Source organism: Sturnira hondurensis, unplaced genomic scaffold (genome assembly GCF_014824575.4).
Source record: "Sturnira hondurensis isolate 20B ecotype Veracruz unplaced genomic scaffold, ASM1482457v3 Scaffold0008897, whole genome shotgun sequence".
NCBI lineage: Eukaryota > Metazoa > Chordata > Mammalia > Chiroptera > Phyllostomidae > Sturnira > Sturnira hondurensis.
The window spans coordinates 4,271,442-4,287,378 of record NW_028081528.1 but is presented as its reverse complement, the minus strand read 5'-3'; the positions used below and the strand labels follow the sequence as shown (position 1 = coordinate 4,287,378).

Sequence of the window (15,937 nt, the reverse complement as noted above, 5' to 3'; positions counted from 1 at the left end):
TCTTCAGCTGTACACTTGAGACCTGTGTGGTTTTGTGAACCAATGTCACCCCAATCAAATCAATTTTAAAAAGAGAAAGAGAAAGAAAACATCTATCACAATATTTAGCTCTCCATGTTAGAAAATTGTTTGCGTGTTTTATTTTCCACTCGACTGAGACATTCTTGATGTCAAAGACTAAAATCTTCTTACCCAGAGCACCTAAAATAATTAAAGACTTTGAGGAATTTATGTTAAATTACAAATCTTAAACGTGTTGCAATTAATGAATGCCAGTGGAAACTAGAATTCAGATCTCCTTAACGCACCATTAGGCAGAATCCGAATCTTACAATCTCTCAAGGTCTTGAGTAGGGGTGAGTGAGAATAAGACTCATCACTTACACTATGTCTTTCCCTGAGGAATCTGAGGTGGAGAGGGAAAAAGCATTGATCCTGATTAACTACAGGGAAAAACAACCGGTTTGATCTCAATCCTGGAGGTCAAGTGGAAAATAACTAATGAGTCTTAGCAACCACCAAGATTTCTGAAATCCTATCATGGCTCATAGCATTTTTCCCGGAGGAATGGCATCAGTGTTCCCCCAGATGTCCTCCTTCACCATCCTGAGATCCAATAAGGACAACATGTCACCATCTTTACTCTAATTCTGGACAGAGCATGCCGATTAGATGAACATCAACTTTAATTAAAAGTTTTATGGCCCTCCCTGGCTGGTATGGCTCAGTGGATTGAGCACCGGCCTGTGGACTGAAAGGCCATGGGTTCGATTCCCAGTCAGGGCACATGCCTGAGTTGCAGGCCAGGTCCCCAGTTGAGGGCATGAGAGAGGCAACCAGTGGATATATCTTTCCCATTGCAATGTTTCCATTTCTTTCTCTATCCCTCCCTTCCCCTCTCTCTAAAAATAAATAAATAAATAATCTTTAAAAAAAGTTTCATGGACCTTCACACTGTTTCTTGTGATGGTTTTGTTGTTGTTGTTGTTCTGTTGCTATGACTCAGGTGACAGTGACAAGAACTTTTAAAACTAAATGCCTATAATAAAGGCCACGCAGCTACTTACAACTCAGGCAGAAACTGAGGCAAATAATCCTGGCGCTTTCCTATTTCCCACTAAGTGAAATTATTTCTTTCTCACTCTTGTCATTTAAGCCTTTTATTCCCCTTGCACATGAAGCTTCATTCTCTCTTTCTCTGTCAATTCCCTTTTCCTCACTTGCTCCAGCTCCATCTTTTACCCTCTCTCCACATTCTGCTCTCTCTTCATTTCTTCCTTATTTTCACTTTGTTTTCCCTCTCATGTCTTTTCCTCATCTTGTTCCAAGTCTTTCGGTCCAGTGCTCAGTCCTTCCAGCAGGCTCTCGGAAGATGTGATTAGGGACATATCTGCAAAAAGACACAAGTGCCAAACCAAAGCCTTGGGTTCCCACTGAAACCGACATGCCCCATCTTGGATGTCACGGTGCTCCACCAGGACCACAAAACTCTTCCCAAAAAAGATCAAGATGTAGTTCATGTTAACTTTAATTTACAAAGAACTCAGCCCTGAAATATTTTTTGAAAGAAAGTAGTAGAAAAGAGGAAGGCAATCTTAAATTAAATCAAACACAATGTGTAATAATTTGGGGGAAGTGTTGGGAGTTGGTACTTTTTAACTTGTTTTTCTACAGCTTTGAAACAATAATTTTAGGTCTTAATCTACCATGCACATTAAAATATAATTGACAAAATATAATTTCCATTTTTTATATAAAGACATTCCCAGTGCCCCAACTAAAAATTCAAACTTTCAAAGACATTCTAGAATGGCCATATATGTTTTTTAACTGGTTTTAATTCTCAAACATGGCTCTGAAGTTAAGAAAATAAAATTTCTGGTGATAGAGTTTTGCACAAAATTCTGCTAATGTAAAATAAACTTTCCTTTAAAATGGTATTTTATTTTCACTAATGTAAAGTTTTTTGTACAATAAACTTTGTTCAATAAAGAGAAAAGATCATAATTTTTCCAAAAACACTAAAGCTTAAATGTCAACTCATGTTTGTTTTTAAAAATTAATAAAAGTGACATAAATCAACTAGACATCCCTAAAATGACATTTAATTGTGGAGTATTTTTACCATGTCGTTAGCTTTCCTCTTCCATGAGCTTCTCTTTAAACCAAGTTCTCTGGGAAATTGCGTCCTCTTGTGGTCACTGGCAAAAACAACATGTTTTCTGTAGAAAGAATCGATCTAAACAATGGATGTAGTAGCACTTAGGGCTTCAGGCAAAGCCATTTGTGAAAAAACAAAAAACCCTTGAAGAGAGATGAAAGTTGTCATTAGAAAGGGATATTTAGCTGAACAAAAAAACAGAATGTAAATCATTTGATTTATATTTCAATTGCCCCATTATCGCATGATTTAAAAGGAGGTAAAAATGCATATGATGTAAAAAGATTGCGGCCATGATAAAAGCCTCTACGGATAACTATGCATTTCTTATATTTTTTCTTCAATTATTTATTGCAGCAATTATTCGAAGTAAGTAAAGTGAGAGTGTATTTCCACAAGGCTAGTTGGCAGCAAAGATGGAGAACAGACTTCCAAGCCCGCACACCGGGCAAGTGGAAAGCGTTTGGGGAGCGGCTCTTCACAACTCCCTCTGCCTCGACACCCTGATCCTTCCCTCCCTAGAAGTCTGGCAAGCTATGTCTCACTTTGTGTGCAGAATGCCAGGTAGTTGGGAAATGAATATTTATTTGAAAATTTGCTTTGCTCATTTGAGGTGTTGGCAAGTCAATTGCTTGTGCTTTGTATTTTTTTTTTCTTCATTTCTGGACCGCAAGCTTCAGATTTGAGTTACTTACAACTTTACAACTTTGTTTGTTTTTCTTAAAGAAATTCTTAAAGAGAAAGGTAGAATCAGTCAAAATCATGAATTAACCTGTCATTAAACGAAAGAGAATGACCCCTTAGTTAGGGCAAGGGGTTCCAACATCATTAAAACTACCTGTGTCGCAGAGAAAGGGTCTGCCTTTAGAGGGTCATCAAGGTCATTCATGCTGCCACAAACTTTACATTTCCCTCTGAAGAAACCCTCTCACTCACACCCCCATGCAGCGATGAAAGTAAGATCTCATCTGCAACGGGCAATCTCAGCGGCGGAGATGCACTCACGCAGCCTTTTCCAATTTGCGCCCCCTTCTGTGGGAATGATCTTGTGCTCCATCCATGCAATTTGGAGAAATTATTTCGCAGAACTCTAAGCCAACAAGCAGGTGGTAGGGCATCCAAAGACTGAGGAGAAAGGGTGGACACAGATCCGATTACTCAGCGTTTGTGCAAGACCCAACTCCCAAACTTACCAGCTTGCTAACGGTTCCAGCTTGTTGCGTTCCTCTCCTCTAAAAGTATTTATGAATGACTGTTGCTAAGAGAACACCAGTGCGCATTCAAACTGTAAAGATGCAGATCTGTACATACTTATTGCACATGCTCAGTATGAGATCCCTAACTCTGACTCCTGTTTTCAAAAAAAAATTTAACACAGCACACAATCCTCAGGAAGGACGGCAAACATGCCAACTTCGCAGTTTGAAAACAAAGCTCATTTTGAATTGTCAAGTGCAAAAGACAACTTTTCTGATTTTGGTTAATTTTTCTCAGAAAATTTATTTTAGAAGTAGACAAAATGATTAAGTTGCAATGGATCCAGTATTCCCAAAGAAGGTAGTGTTCCACTGACTTTCAAGTCAGGCTCAGGTCCGGCTCAAAGGGAAATTTCAAAGAATGCTTCTTAAGAGCCCCAAAATTAGGCTTTTAAAACTATGATTTCATATGTTAAACTGAGTGTTTTTGAAGTCATCGTTAGTGTGTATACAACATACGCAGAATTACATTCAGCTCCTCAGCACATAGAAAGGGATCCTGCCTTCACTCTTGCATCAGCAAGAGTGGATAAGAAAAAATTTAAAAACAATGTTAGGTAGGATACAGCTATAGGTGAGCAGAGTGGAACCATCAGGCCAGGGCACGTTTTGCAAACTGGGGAGTCTGGAGACCCAGATGTTCTGAGAGGTGATTCATTTGGTAGGCTACATCCTTCTGCTCAAAAAACAACATCTGAGCACTCAGAAATCGGTCTCATCCTCTTCCTCCACTCCTTGGAAGAGTTCGAGGAAAATTTCCTCCTGGAACTAAAGTTGTTCATTGTGACTGGGTCAGGAGGATTCCGTGTGGGGATGGGGAGGGTCCTAGTCAGGCCATTCATTTTAAATCCTCTTCTAAGCATCGTCAACCAGAGTCGCTTTGACCCTGCAGGTCCCAGTAATGGCCAAAGGCTCTTCATCCCCTAGAAGTTTAGCGCCTGCCGAAGGGCTGGGCTCACTGGTTTAAGAACTAGCCTTGGAGATTGATGACTCTGCAAGTCGGACTGGCTAATGATCCCCGGCTGCTGCCTTGTCAAGGACTCGGTTTCTCCTCCAGTTTCTCCGCCCCCATTTTCATCCCCCAACCCCACACCAAATCCCCTTGGTCAGGTATGGTTTCCTTTACTCTTTGCCCACACTTCCCTGTCTTGCTTACCCACAGCCACAAAAGAAAGCATCCAAATATTCGATCTCTTTATTTTTGAGAATTCAGCTGAAGAAAAAAAATTAAGATTTGAGATTGATTTTTTTAAATAAATAAGGTAAGTAAAGGTGGACATTTCTCAAGATTTCTGCAACCACTTTCAAATAAGAGTTGCGGAATACTCTGCAACTCAAATTGACGAGAAAAGGACCCTGGGTAGAGGGTGTGGCAGAATTTATGCCTGGTCTCTAACTGCTTCCAAGTGAAGTGCTACAGGCAGAAGATGCGACACAGGGTACTTATCAGGGTGTGTTTTGTTTCCAGGAGACCTGCCTGAGTACTATTATGTGGAGGTCAAGAAGAATTTGATTTTCACACAGGCTTTCATTTTAAAATATGGCAGTGACTCTCGAAGCAGGCCAGTTGGCACGCTGTAGTCATTGTTTCTGAATATTTGTACAAATGGTCACAGACAAACCCTTCCCAGGAAAGCACAGCCTTCCTTGTTTGACCGCTGCAGGCGGGACGTCTCTTGCCCTCATTTCTCCCACAAGGCTGATCCCTCCACCGGACCCATGCGCTCCACACCCCTGGGTTTACCGGACCAAAGCTGTGAGCCTCAGCGGGGCAAAGCCACGTGGCCAGCTCGCGTGTCGCCTGGGCTCCCGCCTCCTCCACCAGACGCCCGCGACCCTGGGTCTAGCTATGAAAGGGGCTTCTCTGAGTTCATTCTAATCTTTGAGTCCAGACTTGGGAGAACCCGAGCGGAACTTGGCCTGCGCGGGGTACCCGAGCCCAGGATGCAACACTCTGGCACCCTCCCATATTTGAACCACCCCCCTCCAACCGAATACGGCTTTTGACCTCTGGTTTGCTTTGCAACCCAAGACATGAACATGAAATAGTTATATTGTCCCAAATAGTTCCAAAGAAGAAGTAGTGGAGCGTTGCCAAGATGAGTTTCCCTTCCACGGCTGAATTCCTTCCCCTCACCAGCTCACCAACTTTTGTTGCTTCCGATTTGCCACATTCTGCCTTAACACCCTCTTTGGGGTTCTTCGCTGTTACCTTATTAGACTGAAATGCTTAAAATGTAAAAATGTCCAAGTAACTGGTGTGCGCTCGGGGCGCAGGAAGCATATTTGACTCCGACCTCCAGAAATGGGGTCGGGAAAGGAGGCTCTCACAGCCGGCAGCCCCGTATGTCCTGGCAATGTCGGACCCCGTCCCTCTCTCTCGAGCCGACGTTTAGAGGTCACCACCCAAGGCCTTACTTGGAAGTGGGGTGAGGACAGAACTGCCTCCCACCTTGGGCTGGCAGTTCAAGCCATCAGGGCCGCGGCAAACACGCTGCGCTGCCCCCCTCTGGCCCAACTGTGTTCTCCAAGGACATTCTCCCTTCCGCTGGAGAATGAACTTCTGCCTCTTCCAGGCACCTTCGGAGGCGTAGTCCCCTGGGTATTGTGAACCTTTAGACTGGGTCACTACAAAGAGCAAAAGAAGCTCAGATGCTTCTCAGGCAGGGGTGAGAGAGCAGGCCAGGGTGCAGATCCGCAGTCCCGGCGGCGCGGCCACGTCTTCAGAAACGCCCACGACCTCCGAGCCAGCCACAGCAGTTTGGCCCTTGGGGCTCCAGGGACCCATCTACTTGACCATTGGTGGGCTACGCGGTTGCCAATTTTCTGGCCATTCCCCCCGCCCAGCAATCCCCAACCGGCCCACGGACCTGGAGGCTATTGGGGCGAAATGAGAAATCACCCAATGCGCAGGAACTGTTGCCCTCGCTGTTGTCACAGCCACTCTCCGGGAGGGACCCACACCGCAGCCGCGACGGTCCCCTCTAGCCGCTTCCCCTGGCTGCGCTCGGGTGCGGGGGTGCGGCCCGCGCGCTCCGGCGCGGAAGAGAATCGCCCAAACCCGCGGGAGGAGGGCGGCGGGGAGGGAAGGAAAGGGGAGGGCAGCAAAGAGGCGGGCAGAGGGGCCGGCCGCCGGGCCAGGTCGGTTTTGAATGGTTTGGGAGGACGAATTGTTAGACCCCAAGGAAGGGGGGTGGGGACGGAGAAGGGGGGCTGGAAAGCGGAAACTTTCCTATAAAACTTCGAAAGTCCCTCCTCCCCACGTCAGGCCAATGACACTGCTGCCCCCAAACTTTCCGCCTGCACGAAGATATAAGAGCCTCCAAGTCTGCAGCTTTCGCCCAACTCCCAGACATCTCGCGGGCTCGCCGGCACCCGCAGCGTTTCCAGGAGGCCGAGCGGGGTGTGCTTGCGGCCGTTGGGCGCCTTCTTTTTGGACCTCGGGGCCATCCACACCGTCCCCTCCCCCTCCCGCCTCCCTCCCCGCCTCCCCCGCGCGCCCTCCCCGCGGAGATCCTCCCTGTCCCTCCTCCCGTTCCCTCCTCGGTGGGCCGCACCGCCCGGGCCGGCGCCGCGCGCGGGGGAAGCTGGCGGGCTGAAGCGCCCAGCTCTCCTCCTCTTCCCCGGGCCGCCCCTTTGCCCCGGGCCTGCGAGGCCGCACGTTGCCGCCCGAGAGATGATGCAGGACGTGTCCAGCTCGCCAGTCTCGCCGGCCGACGACAGTCTGAGCAACAGCGAAGAGGAGCCGGACCGGCAGCAGCCCCCGAGCGGCAAGCGCGGAGGGCGCAAGCGGCGCAGCAGCCGGCGCAGCGCGGGCGGCGGCTCGGGGCCCGGCGGGGCCGCGGGCGGGGGCGTCGGAGGCGGCGAGGAGCCGGGCAGCCCGGCCCAGGGCAAGCGCGGCAAGAAGTCTGCGGGCTGTGGCGGCGCGGGCGGCGGCGGCAGCAGCAGCGGCGGCGGGAGTCCACAGTCCTACGAGGAGCTGCAGACGCAGCGGGTCATGGCCAATGTGCGGGAGCGCCAGCGCACTCAGTCGCTGAACGAGGCGTTCGCCGCGCTGCGGAAGATCATCCCCACGCTGCCTTCGGACAAGCTGAGCAAGATCCAGACCCTCAAGTTGGCAGCCAGGTACATCGACTTCCTCTACCAGGTCCTCCAGAGCGACGAGCTGGACTCCAAGATGGCAAGCTGCAGCTATGTGGCCCATGAGCGGCTCAGCTACGCCTTCTCGGTCTGGAGGATGGAGGGGGCCTGGTCCATGTCCGCGTCCCACTAGCAGGCGGAGCTCCCCACCCCCTCGGCAAGGCCGGAGACCTAGGTAAGGACCAGCGCTTCTGCGCCCCCTCGCCGCTCAGGTGGCCGAAGGACTGACGGCCAGGCCGCTGATCCCAGCCCACCGCGTCTTCCTCCCCTTCTCCCGCTTCCCTCTCAGCCTTTCCCACCCCACCTGGTACCGCCACCTCTTCCCCCTGGAGGCAGTTCGATACGGCTAGGGGGTGAGGGATGCGCCCTGGTGAGGGTGTGCGTGTGGATGAGTGTGCGTGACAGACAGGAGGGGAGACTGAAAGAGAGTCAAGGGTCATGGGTAAGGCCAGTTGCCAGCGCCTCCCCTTCTTTTGGCTTTAAAGTTTTCGTTCTCTTTACAACCAATGTTTCCAAATTCCACCTCCTCCTTCTTTCCGCCCACCCACTTCCTCTTGCCCTTGGGCTGAAATCCTTCCAGGTTGTTCAGCCTATTTCTCAGGGGTGGTGATAAGAACAGTGCTCACTAGTCTTAGAAAACAGCCAGAGACCTACACAATAACCGACTTTACCCCCTTTTGGGTTTTTGCAGATGTCCTTGTTTCCAGAGAAGGAGAAAATGGACAGTCTAGAGACTCTGGAGCTGGATAACTAAAAATAAATATATATGCCAAAGATTTTCTTGGAAATTAGAAGAGCAGAACCCAAATTCAAAGAAACAGGGCGTGGGGCGCACTTTTAAAAGAGAAAGCGAGACAGGCCCGTGGACAGTGATTCCCAGACGGGCAGCGGCACCATCCTCACACCTCTGCATTCTGATAGAAGTTTGAACAATTGTTTGTGTTCTTTTTTTTATGACGAAGAATGTTTTTATTTTTATTTTTTCATGCATGCATTCTCAAGAGGTCGTGCCAATCAGCCACTGAAAGGAAAGACATCATTATGGACTTTTCTCCATTTTAAAATGGTAACAATCAGAAGGATATTAAGAACACCTTTAGAAATAAAAATGCTGGAATAAAACTGACATGCAAAATCACAGTCAGTTAATTCTTTTTTTCATTCTTCCTCTGAGGGAAAAAAACTTAAAATACAAAATACAACATTCTATTTATTTATTGAGGACCCACGGTAAAATGCAAATAGATCCGGTGTCTAAATGCATTCATATTTTTATGATTGTTTTGTAAATATCTTTGTATATTATTTTTCTGCAATAAATAAATATGACTGAAAATTTTAAGAACTTTAGAGTTTGGTCTATATTTTTAAAGCTTAGGATTAAGTTGGAGGTAAATACCTGCTTGTTTAACTCTGAAGGCACACAGGAGGGAGGGGGCACTAATATAAACAAAGCAGTGAAAAACTCAAACTAGCTACTGACAGGTACAGGCCTGTTATTTAGAAAGACAGCTTTATTATTATTCCAGTTTGTTGTTACTGGGCTTAGTAGCATCTCTCCATCTCTAATCAGGTCCCCAAACGGCAAAAACTTAAATTTGTTATTTACCCCTCTTCCTTATATTTTGAAGATGCAGCTGTAAAACAGTTAAATGCAAATCAGCAGTATGCAGTCAGCACTATTTTCTCTTGCTACTGTGTATTTTTGTCATGCCCTCCATTTTTTTGGTAAGGACTATTAAATAATGGATTCATTTCAGTGAAAAGATGCACATAGTGTTACTAAAATTATTACCCTTTATACACATATAAATGAATACAAATGCAAAGGAAATGATGAAGAGTAACCCAGCAAGAGAGAATTACATTTGTAGTTTGCTTAACTCTTTCATGAATGAAAATGACATTTACTGTCATGTTTGCTGCAAAAAAAAAGCCAAACTTATGAATATTTTCCCATCTTGCTGTTACCCGTTATGAAGGCATGCTCCTTTTATACATAAGGACATGTGGAGTGAAATACAAAATAAACAAAAAACATGAACTTCCAGTATCCTTGTTAACTATTGGAACAATTACAATTGTTAATGCTGTAGCTATTCATTTTCTAGTCAGTTCATTAGCAAATATGTTTTACCCAAAATTACACAGAATTTTCCTGTTACATTATGTATATAAAATCTGATGGTGTTAAGTAAATCAATAATAGGAACAAACAGTGCTTGATTTTTATTTCATTCTGGTTATGTTTGGGCCAGGAAAATTCCGGCTTTTATAATTAATATTAGAAGTAGTAAGTTTGTATTGCTTAGTTCATAACTTTTATTTACAGTTTGGTGCATTCAAGTGCAAATAGGAAAACTCAACTGGAAAATAATTTTGCTGCCCAATTCAAACAATGACTACGGCAGAAAAAAAGTATAAGAATGCAAACAGATTATGTTTGCTCAGCTCAGGTCCAGGTTACTATATTGTCCTAAGGTTTTTACTTCCCTCTCCACATGTCCTCACAGAATGCTGACTTAACAGTATGGTACATTTATTAGTGTATTTTAGACCATATGTTATGATAGAAAGCCTTAGCATTTACTTATATTAAAAGATTAGTGAAGGCTTGGGGAATTAATATTTGGATTTTGCTAGTCTTTTACCAAAAATTGAGATGGGAAAGTGATTCAGTGGGGGTGCACTAGTGGACTGTGTGCGTATGTGCGCGTGGAGGGCAGAAGTGGAAGGGAAGTGCCGAGAAGGGTGAGAGAGAACACCAGGCTGGTGATTCTCTTTTGTGTGTGTACATTCCAACCACCTCCATTCTTTAAGTTGTTCATGGAGGGATCTCCTTGTTCACTAGCTTGGTCTGACTATTTGATATTTCAGATTTCTTGACGTACCTCAGGATGGAGCTGAGCATCATTGCTGAGAAGGTAATTTCTAAACTCTGATGATATAAAAACTAGAAGTTTCAAAATTAGGTAGTCTTCCATCTGCTTTTTTTTTTCTTTCCTGGTGTTTTGTTCTCTCCATTTCTCTCATAAGAGAAAACACTTTGGAGAAGAGCAAATGCCACGTTTATATTGAGTAATACTAAATACTAAACTGAAGGTGATATTTTCATCTAGATTTTCAGACAAATAAATGAATGAAAGCAGGGTGGTGACTAGTTTTACTTTGAATGAGAAGAATTCGATATGGAAAATATCAGCTGTTGGAACACAATTTTCAGCTTGCAGACTCTATATATCCAACCTCCGCGACCCCAAAGCACGTGACAATGCTGAGTCTTCTTCAGAACAGAAATAAAGCCACCTGTGTTTTCTTCTCTCCACTGTTATTTCCTGTTGCATCTTATCTCACTTTATTTTTGCTACCTATTCTTATTTAAAGGGCACTTAGAATGATTTACTTCTGTTCCAGAAGTGAGAATTTAATGTGGTGGCGCACCCAGGACTCTTAACTGTTTAACCAGAATGCATTCGCTGGAGAAGGAATATGGTATTAAGTTTTCTTGGATGACTTTTGCACAACTGAGTAGGAATGTTTCCTTTACTTTGCACATAGCTTTTTGGTCTTGCTCTTAATGTCGCTGGATTGATTGATGGCCTCAGTCATAAGAAAACACCAAGTTTTTGTTCCCATATACATACATTTCCCCCTCTCCGTGCACCCTCTTGCTAAGCACGGTCACAGTTGATCATTCATGCACAGTTGCAGTACCCTTCCCCAAGTGAAACATATAAAATAACATTAAATAGCAGAAACTCACACAACGTGTGTACTTTTTTCTCACACCCAACAAGGGCACAAACTTCTTGCTCTTTCGGTCTTCAGGCTCATATTCATAATGGAGCTTTTTAAGGGACACTTGGCCTCTTGCAAAAAAGTCGAGCATTTTGCACATTCCACGGTTTGGCAAACTCAGAACTGGTTATTTTCTCTAGACCGGTATCAAGTTCTTCTCAGGCATATGATTTCACTTGAAGTCCTGCCCAGGAATCCTTCAAAGTGAGCGTTTGTCCGGCTCTCATGATGTCAGGCGGTTTTCCCTGCATCTGTAATTTGAAGAAAAACAAACAAACCTGCGGGGAACAAACGCCACGGAAACCTAAACAGAGCTTGATGGGGAGCGGGGATCTCACCTGCGGCAGGCGCGGGAGGGGGTGCGGGCCCAGACTCCCCTGCGTGGGTGGCGGCCGGGCCGCACCGTGGGGACAGCGACAGCGTCTGCGCCTTCCTCCGACTGCGTGCACCGCGCGGGCCCCGCGTCTGGCGCGGCGCAGAGGCGGCGGCTCCAAGTGTCAGCGGTAGTGAAGCGAGCAGCAGCAGCAGCAGCAGCAGCTTCAGGCAAAGGCCCAACCTCCAATTTCCAGAGAGAGGCCCGCATTAGCGACAAACGGGGGTCAGGAGGGGGATCCCCCGGGGCCACTTTTCCAGAATTTTCTGCGTGTGTGTCGTAAAGCGTGCCCCACCCCCAGCGAAAGTGGAAGGGAAGTGCGCCGGCCAAGTGGAAGGAGAAATCTGTTTCCTCGTAATTTCTCAAGGCCGACAACCCCACTATGTTCCCCCCAAACCCCTCGAAACCTCGGCCTTCCCAATGCAAAAAGATTTATTAATTAGCCTTATTTACCAAACAGCAAAAGACAGACCCGGTAAACAGGCCACTGGATACATTTTCCATTCGCTTTTGTCCCAAGGCCCCAGGACCTGAGCCCACTTAAAGTTCTCAGCAAATCAAAGCACGTGCCCTTTGAAGAAGGTGTGTAATTGGAGTGTAAGGCATGTATGGAATTCCCAGATGTCTATAAAGTAAGAAGGAGCATGTGGCAGGTCATTGGAAGGTGGGGCAGGTTAAAATCACTGGCACAAAATTTTCCCCCTTTCTATTCTCTTTGGTAAGAGCCAAGGAGATAAGCCTAAGGGAAAGGATGCGGCGAGATTCTAATGTATATCCAGCTTCTATCAGAGTCATGGTAACCATGGTAAGAAGCACATGGTCAGAAAACCTCAAAGAAAACACTCAATTACAGCTGGGATTTCGCGGGCGCCCTGCAATGAGATCAGTTGGGGTTTGCTGGAGTGAAGGCCTCAAGCGGCCGGCTTGCTTGTTTACGTGGACTATTTTCTTTTCCTTCTATTCGCCACCCCCCTTTCCCAAGTTTGTGGACGTGTCTCCGTCCTTCTGCCTGCGATATAAGCTGAAGCCAAGGGAACGCAATTCCAGATTAGGAAAAGGAAAAAAAAAAAAACGCTCTAAGAACATTCATCCCGGGAGGCGGCCTTCTTGAGGGAGGAGAGATTGGAGCGAGTGAAATTAAATTTCTGTAAAACATGCGGTTTAAACATCTAGCAGTTACTGCCAATGCTCAGGTAAAACACAACCGTCAACCTCGGCTGCTCCTTTTTCTCATTTAACTTCGGGATGCAGAGACGTGCGTGAGACTGTCGGGTCTCAATGCGAGCTGGCGTGTAGCTTATTAGGCAGTTGTTTTGTTTTTGTTCTGAAGCCGGAATCGAAAGACATAGGACTTTTCTGCATGGATTCAAGATGGTGCCCTCATTGACCTACAGAGTGGAGCCAGAGGCGGGAGACCTAAGGACGGGGGTCTGCCAAAGAATTAGGCCCTGGTAGAGGTGGGCGTTGGGGGGGGGGGGCGGGACGAAGCGTTGTAGAATCACCTCGGACTGGGGGGCTGGAGCAAAGTGCACCCTAGACCCAGCCACGGAGGCAGGCAGGAGGGGAGTGACGCAAGTGTGACAAGTGAAAAGTTAAGCAGGTACCTGAAGCAAGTTTATCTTGCCCAGATGTTTGGGCTTTTAAGAAACGTCACGTGAAGAGAACAGATGTACAACTTGCAAAGGGGGCCACGCCTGTAAATACAAGGGAGGCAAAAGCTCAGAGGGAAATCCAGGCATAAATCATCAACCTCCTTTTCTAGTATCTATATTCTCCTTTAAATATTTGCTTCTGGAAAGGGAGGACACATCTTTCATTAAGAGCCTCTTCCAGGAAAAGTCACAATCTCATCCCCTGCCCAGCATCCCATCCCCTAGGTGCCTTGGGGTCGGAGGGTTGAGGTAGAGGGTACATTTCTCCCCACTGCTTTTCTTGCTTCACGTTCCCCATCCCCCACGCTTCTCTCTTGGCTTCTCAAAGACGTTTGATCCTGAGAAACGTATCGAATCTCGGTTTGGAAAAGCTGAAACTAATCAATTGCCTTTTGAAAGGGTAGAGAGTGATAAGAAGAGCGAAGGAATGCCAGACCTGACAGACCCTCAGCCTCCAAGATGCTTGGATGAGCTGAAAGATGAGCGGTGACCCCTCCCTCCTGGGGCGGGGACACAGCGTGCTGGGGATGCCAGCTGCCCATGGCGCAGGGTTTTCACCCAGTGAAATCATCAGTTTGATTGAAAAGGATTTTTAAATGGCTTGTACAGATAGGAGACTTCTTTTTCTCCGTGCAACAAGGAAACTCAATTTACAAACAAAATTAGAATGAGTTAGCAGTTGCCCAGTTGTGGAAGTCAGTCCGATTCCTTTTCTCCGTACTTAAGAGACAGGCCCATAGAGGTTATTGTGAATATTACCACGTGGCGCAGGCCTGGATCTCTGTGCGTATTAAGATTTTAAATGAACACTAATGGATAGTGTGCTCTAGCACTGTCCATTAAGTGAACTGCCGTGGCTCTTATTTAACTTAAAATGCAAAACTATTCCTAAGACTCTGCTATATTGACATTGCACCTGGCTTATAGTTATTATATAGCCACCCATACAGCTCTCTAAACATTCTTTAAAAGTTGAGAAGTTGGGGTACTTCCTTCCACAAGATTAAATCTAATTTACTGTCAGAGTTTATCTTTTTCCTTTTTTGGGTTTCCAAAGGTGTGGTCAGAATTGAAATCCCTTCAAAGGGATCACATTAGCTTTAAGGGTGACCATTTTAAAAATGCACAGGACCACATAAATAGGCACATCTTTTCTCCCTGTACCATTTACTTTAAATACTCATTTAGCCATCCCTGGAGGAACTTAATCTTTTAAATCACCTTGGGTGCCTTCCATATCTGGTTATAGACCCCAGAGCATCCTGGAGGAAGACCTCAGACCCTGCCTTTTGGGGTTTGCCCAGACTAGATGAGTGTTGGGTTGGATCCCAACACCCTGCCTCTGCTCTGTGGAGCTTTCCTTTGGGGCTTGCAGACCTCCATTTCTAAACAGTGCTGGAGGAAAGTTTACATTTCTTTTCCTCTTTTGTTCCTGAAACTTAACACCAATCAAATTGCTGTTACTATTGTTGAAAGCCAACAGTTAGCTAACAGGGACCATTTCAGAACTGCCAGTTTAGCAATGACAATGAACCCTTCAGAGGGGTCTGTTGATTCACCTCCACATGATACGGTTCCATTCCTGGGGAAGAAACCTATCTCCCAGGGCAACATTTTTAAAAATGTCCTTATAAACTCCCTTTGCACATCATGACAGAAGGAAATTTGCTTTAGTCTCCTGCTAAGGTTGCCTCTCGCCTCATTCCACCCTTGCCTTCTCTTGCTACCCCTGACCAACACAGGCTTTTTAAAACTTCTAACTTCGTAATATATAAAAGAGATCTGGAGCAAAGAATCCTCCTTTCTCTTCCTTCTTTCCAGGCCCCAACTGAGTGAAACTTAAAACACATCTCATAGATCAGCTTTCCTTCTCTGAAGTTAGGCACAGTCCACGACCCGGATTTTCAAATAGCCCAGGCTGGAGTCTGCAGTATTTAATCCAGTCAGCTATTAACTGTCCTCCGGCTGAATCAAGAGTATAGAACTCCCTGCAGGGATAACGGTACCAAAGCAGTTTGGGGGAGGGAAGGGAGGCTGGGAGGGGGCAGACGACTCCGGGGATCCTTTGATTTGGAAAATCCTGTTTTTAGAACTCCTGTTAGAGTAATAACAAAGCCAAAAAAAAAAAGGAGGAGGAAGGAAGGAAACAAGGAAGGAAGGAAGGAAGGAAGGAAGGAGAAAGAAAACAACTCTTTGTTTCAGGATATGGTTTTAATGAAATACTACTAACACACACACACACACACACACACACACACACACACACACACAATCGACTATTAATCACTTCTGAGATGCCGCTTTTCCTTTACCTATTAGGGACTAGGAGGTTCCGTAACGTGATCCCCCGTTGCCCCTCTCCTGCCGCCTCCTTTCCTCCCCAATTAAGCCAAAGCGGTTGCTCTGATGAGTCCCGGTCCGCAGATAACCGCGGACTGACGCTACCCTCTGCACCCAGGCTCCAACCCTCCTCTGAGCAAACGCTCTTTCGAGCAAGCCCAAGCCCCCGGGGACTTTCCTGCGAGGGCTTCGCTTTCTGCCTTAGGAAGGCGGCCCC

General features: G+C 46.2%; 1 protein-coding gene and 1 long non-coding RNA gene across 2 annotated transcripts; one reads left to right on the top strand and one right to left on the bottom strand.

The window, feature by feature from the left end:
• Window positions 1-903: 903 nt before the first annotated feature.
• LOC118993775 (uncharacterized) lies at window positions 904-6,704 on the bottom strand. The gene is made up of 3 exons (XR_005067938.1): window positions 6,288-6,704; window positions 2,126-2,201; window positions 904-1,390 (listed from the first exon to the last, which is right to left on the bottom strand). It is a non-coding gene; the product is annotated as an uncharacterized LOC118993775 (long non-coding RNA).
• Window positions 6,705-6,992: 288 nt separating this feature from the next.
• Window positions 6,993-8,723, top strand: TWIST1 (twist family bHLH transcription factor 1). Its single transcript, XM_037056287.1, has 2 exons — window positions 6,993-7,732; window positions 8,249-8,723. Exon 1 carries the CDS (start codon window positions 7,094-7,096, stop codon window positions 7,688-7,690), a length of 597 nt encoding a protein of 198 aa, XP_036912182.1. The 5' UTR covers window positions 6,993-7,093; the 3' UTR covers window positions 7,691-7,732; window positions 8,249-8,723.
• Window positions 8,724-15,937: the final 7,214 nt, after the last annotated feature.

Bases quoted from the DNA above. Each gene is read 5' to 3' on its own strand.
- TWIST1 (XM_037056287.1), top strand. From the start codon at position 7,094: ATGATGCAGGACGTGTCCAGCTCGCCAGTCTCGCCGGCCGACGACAGT.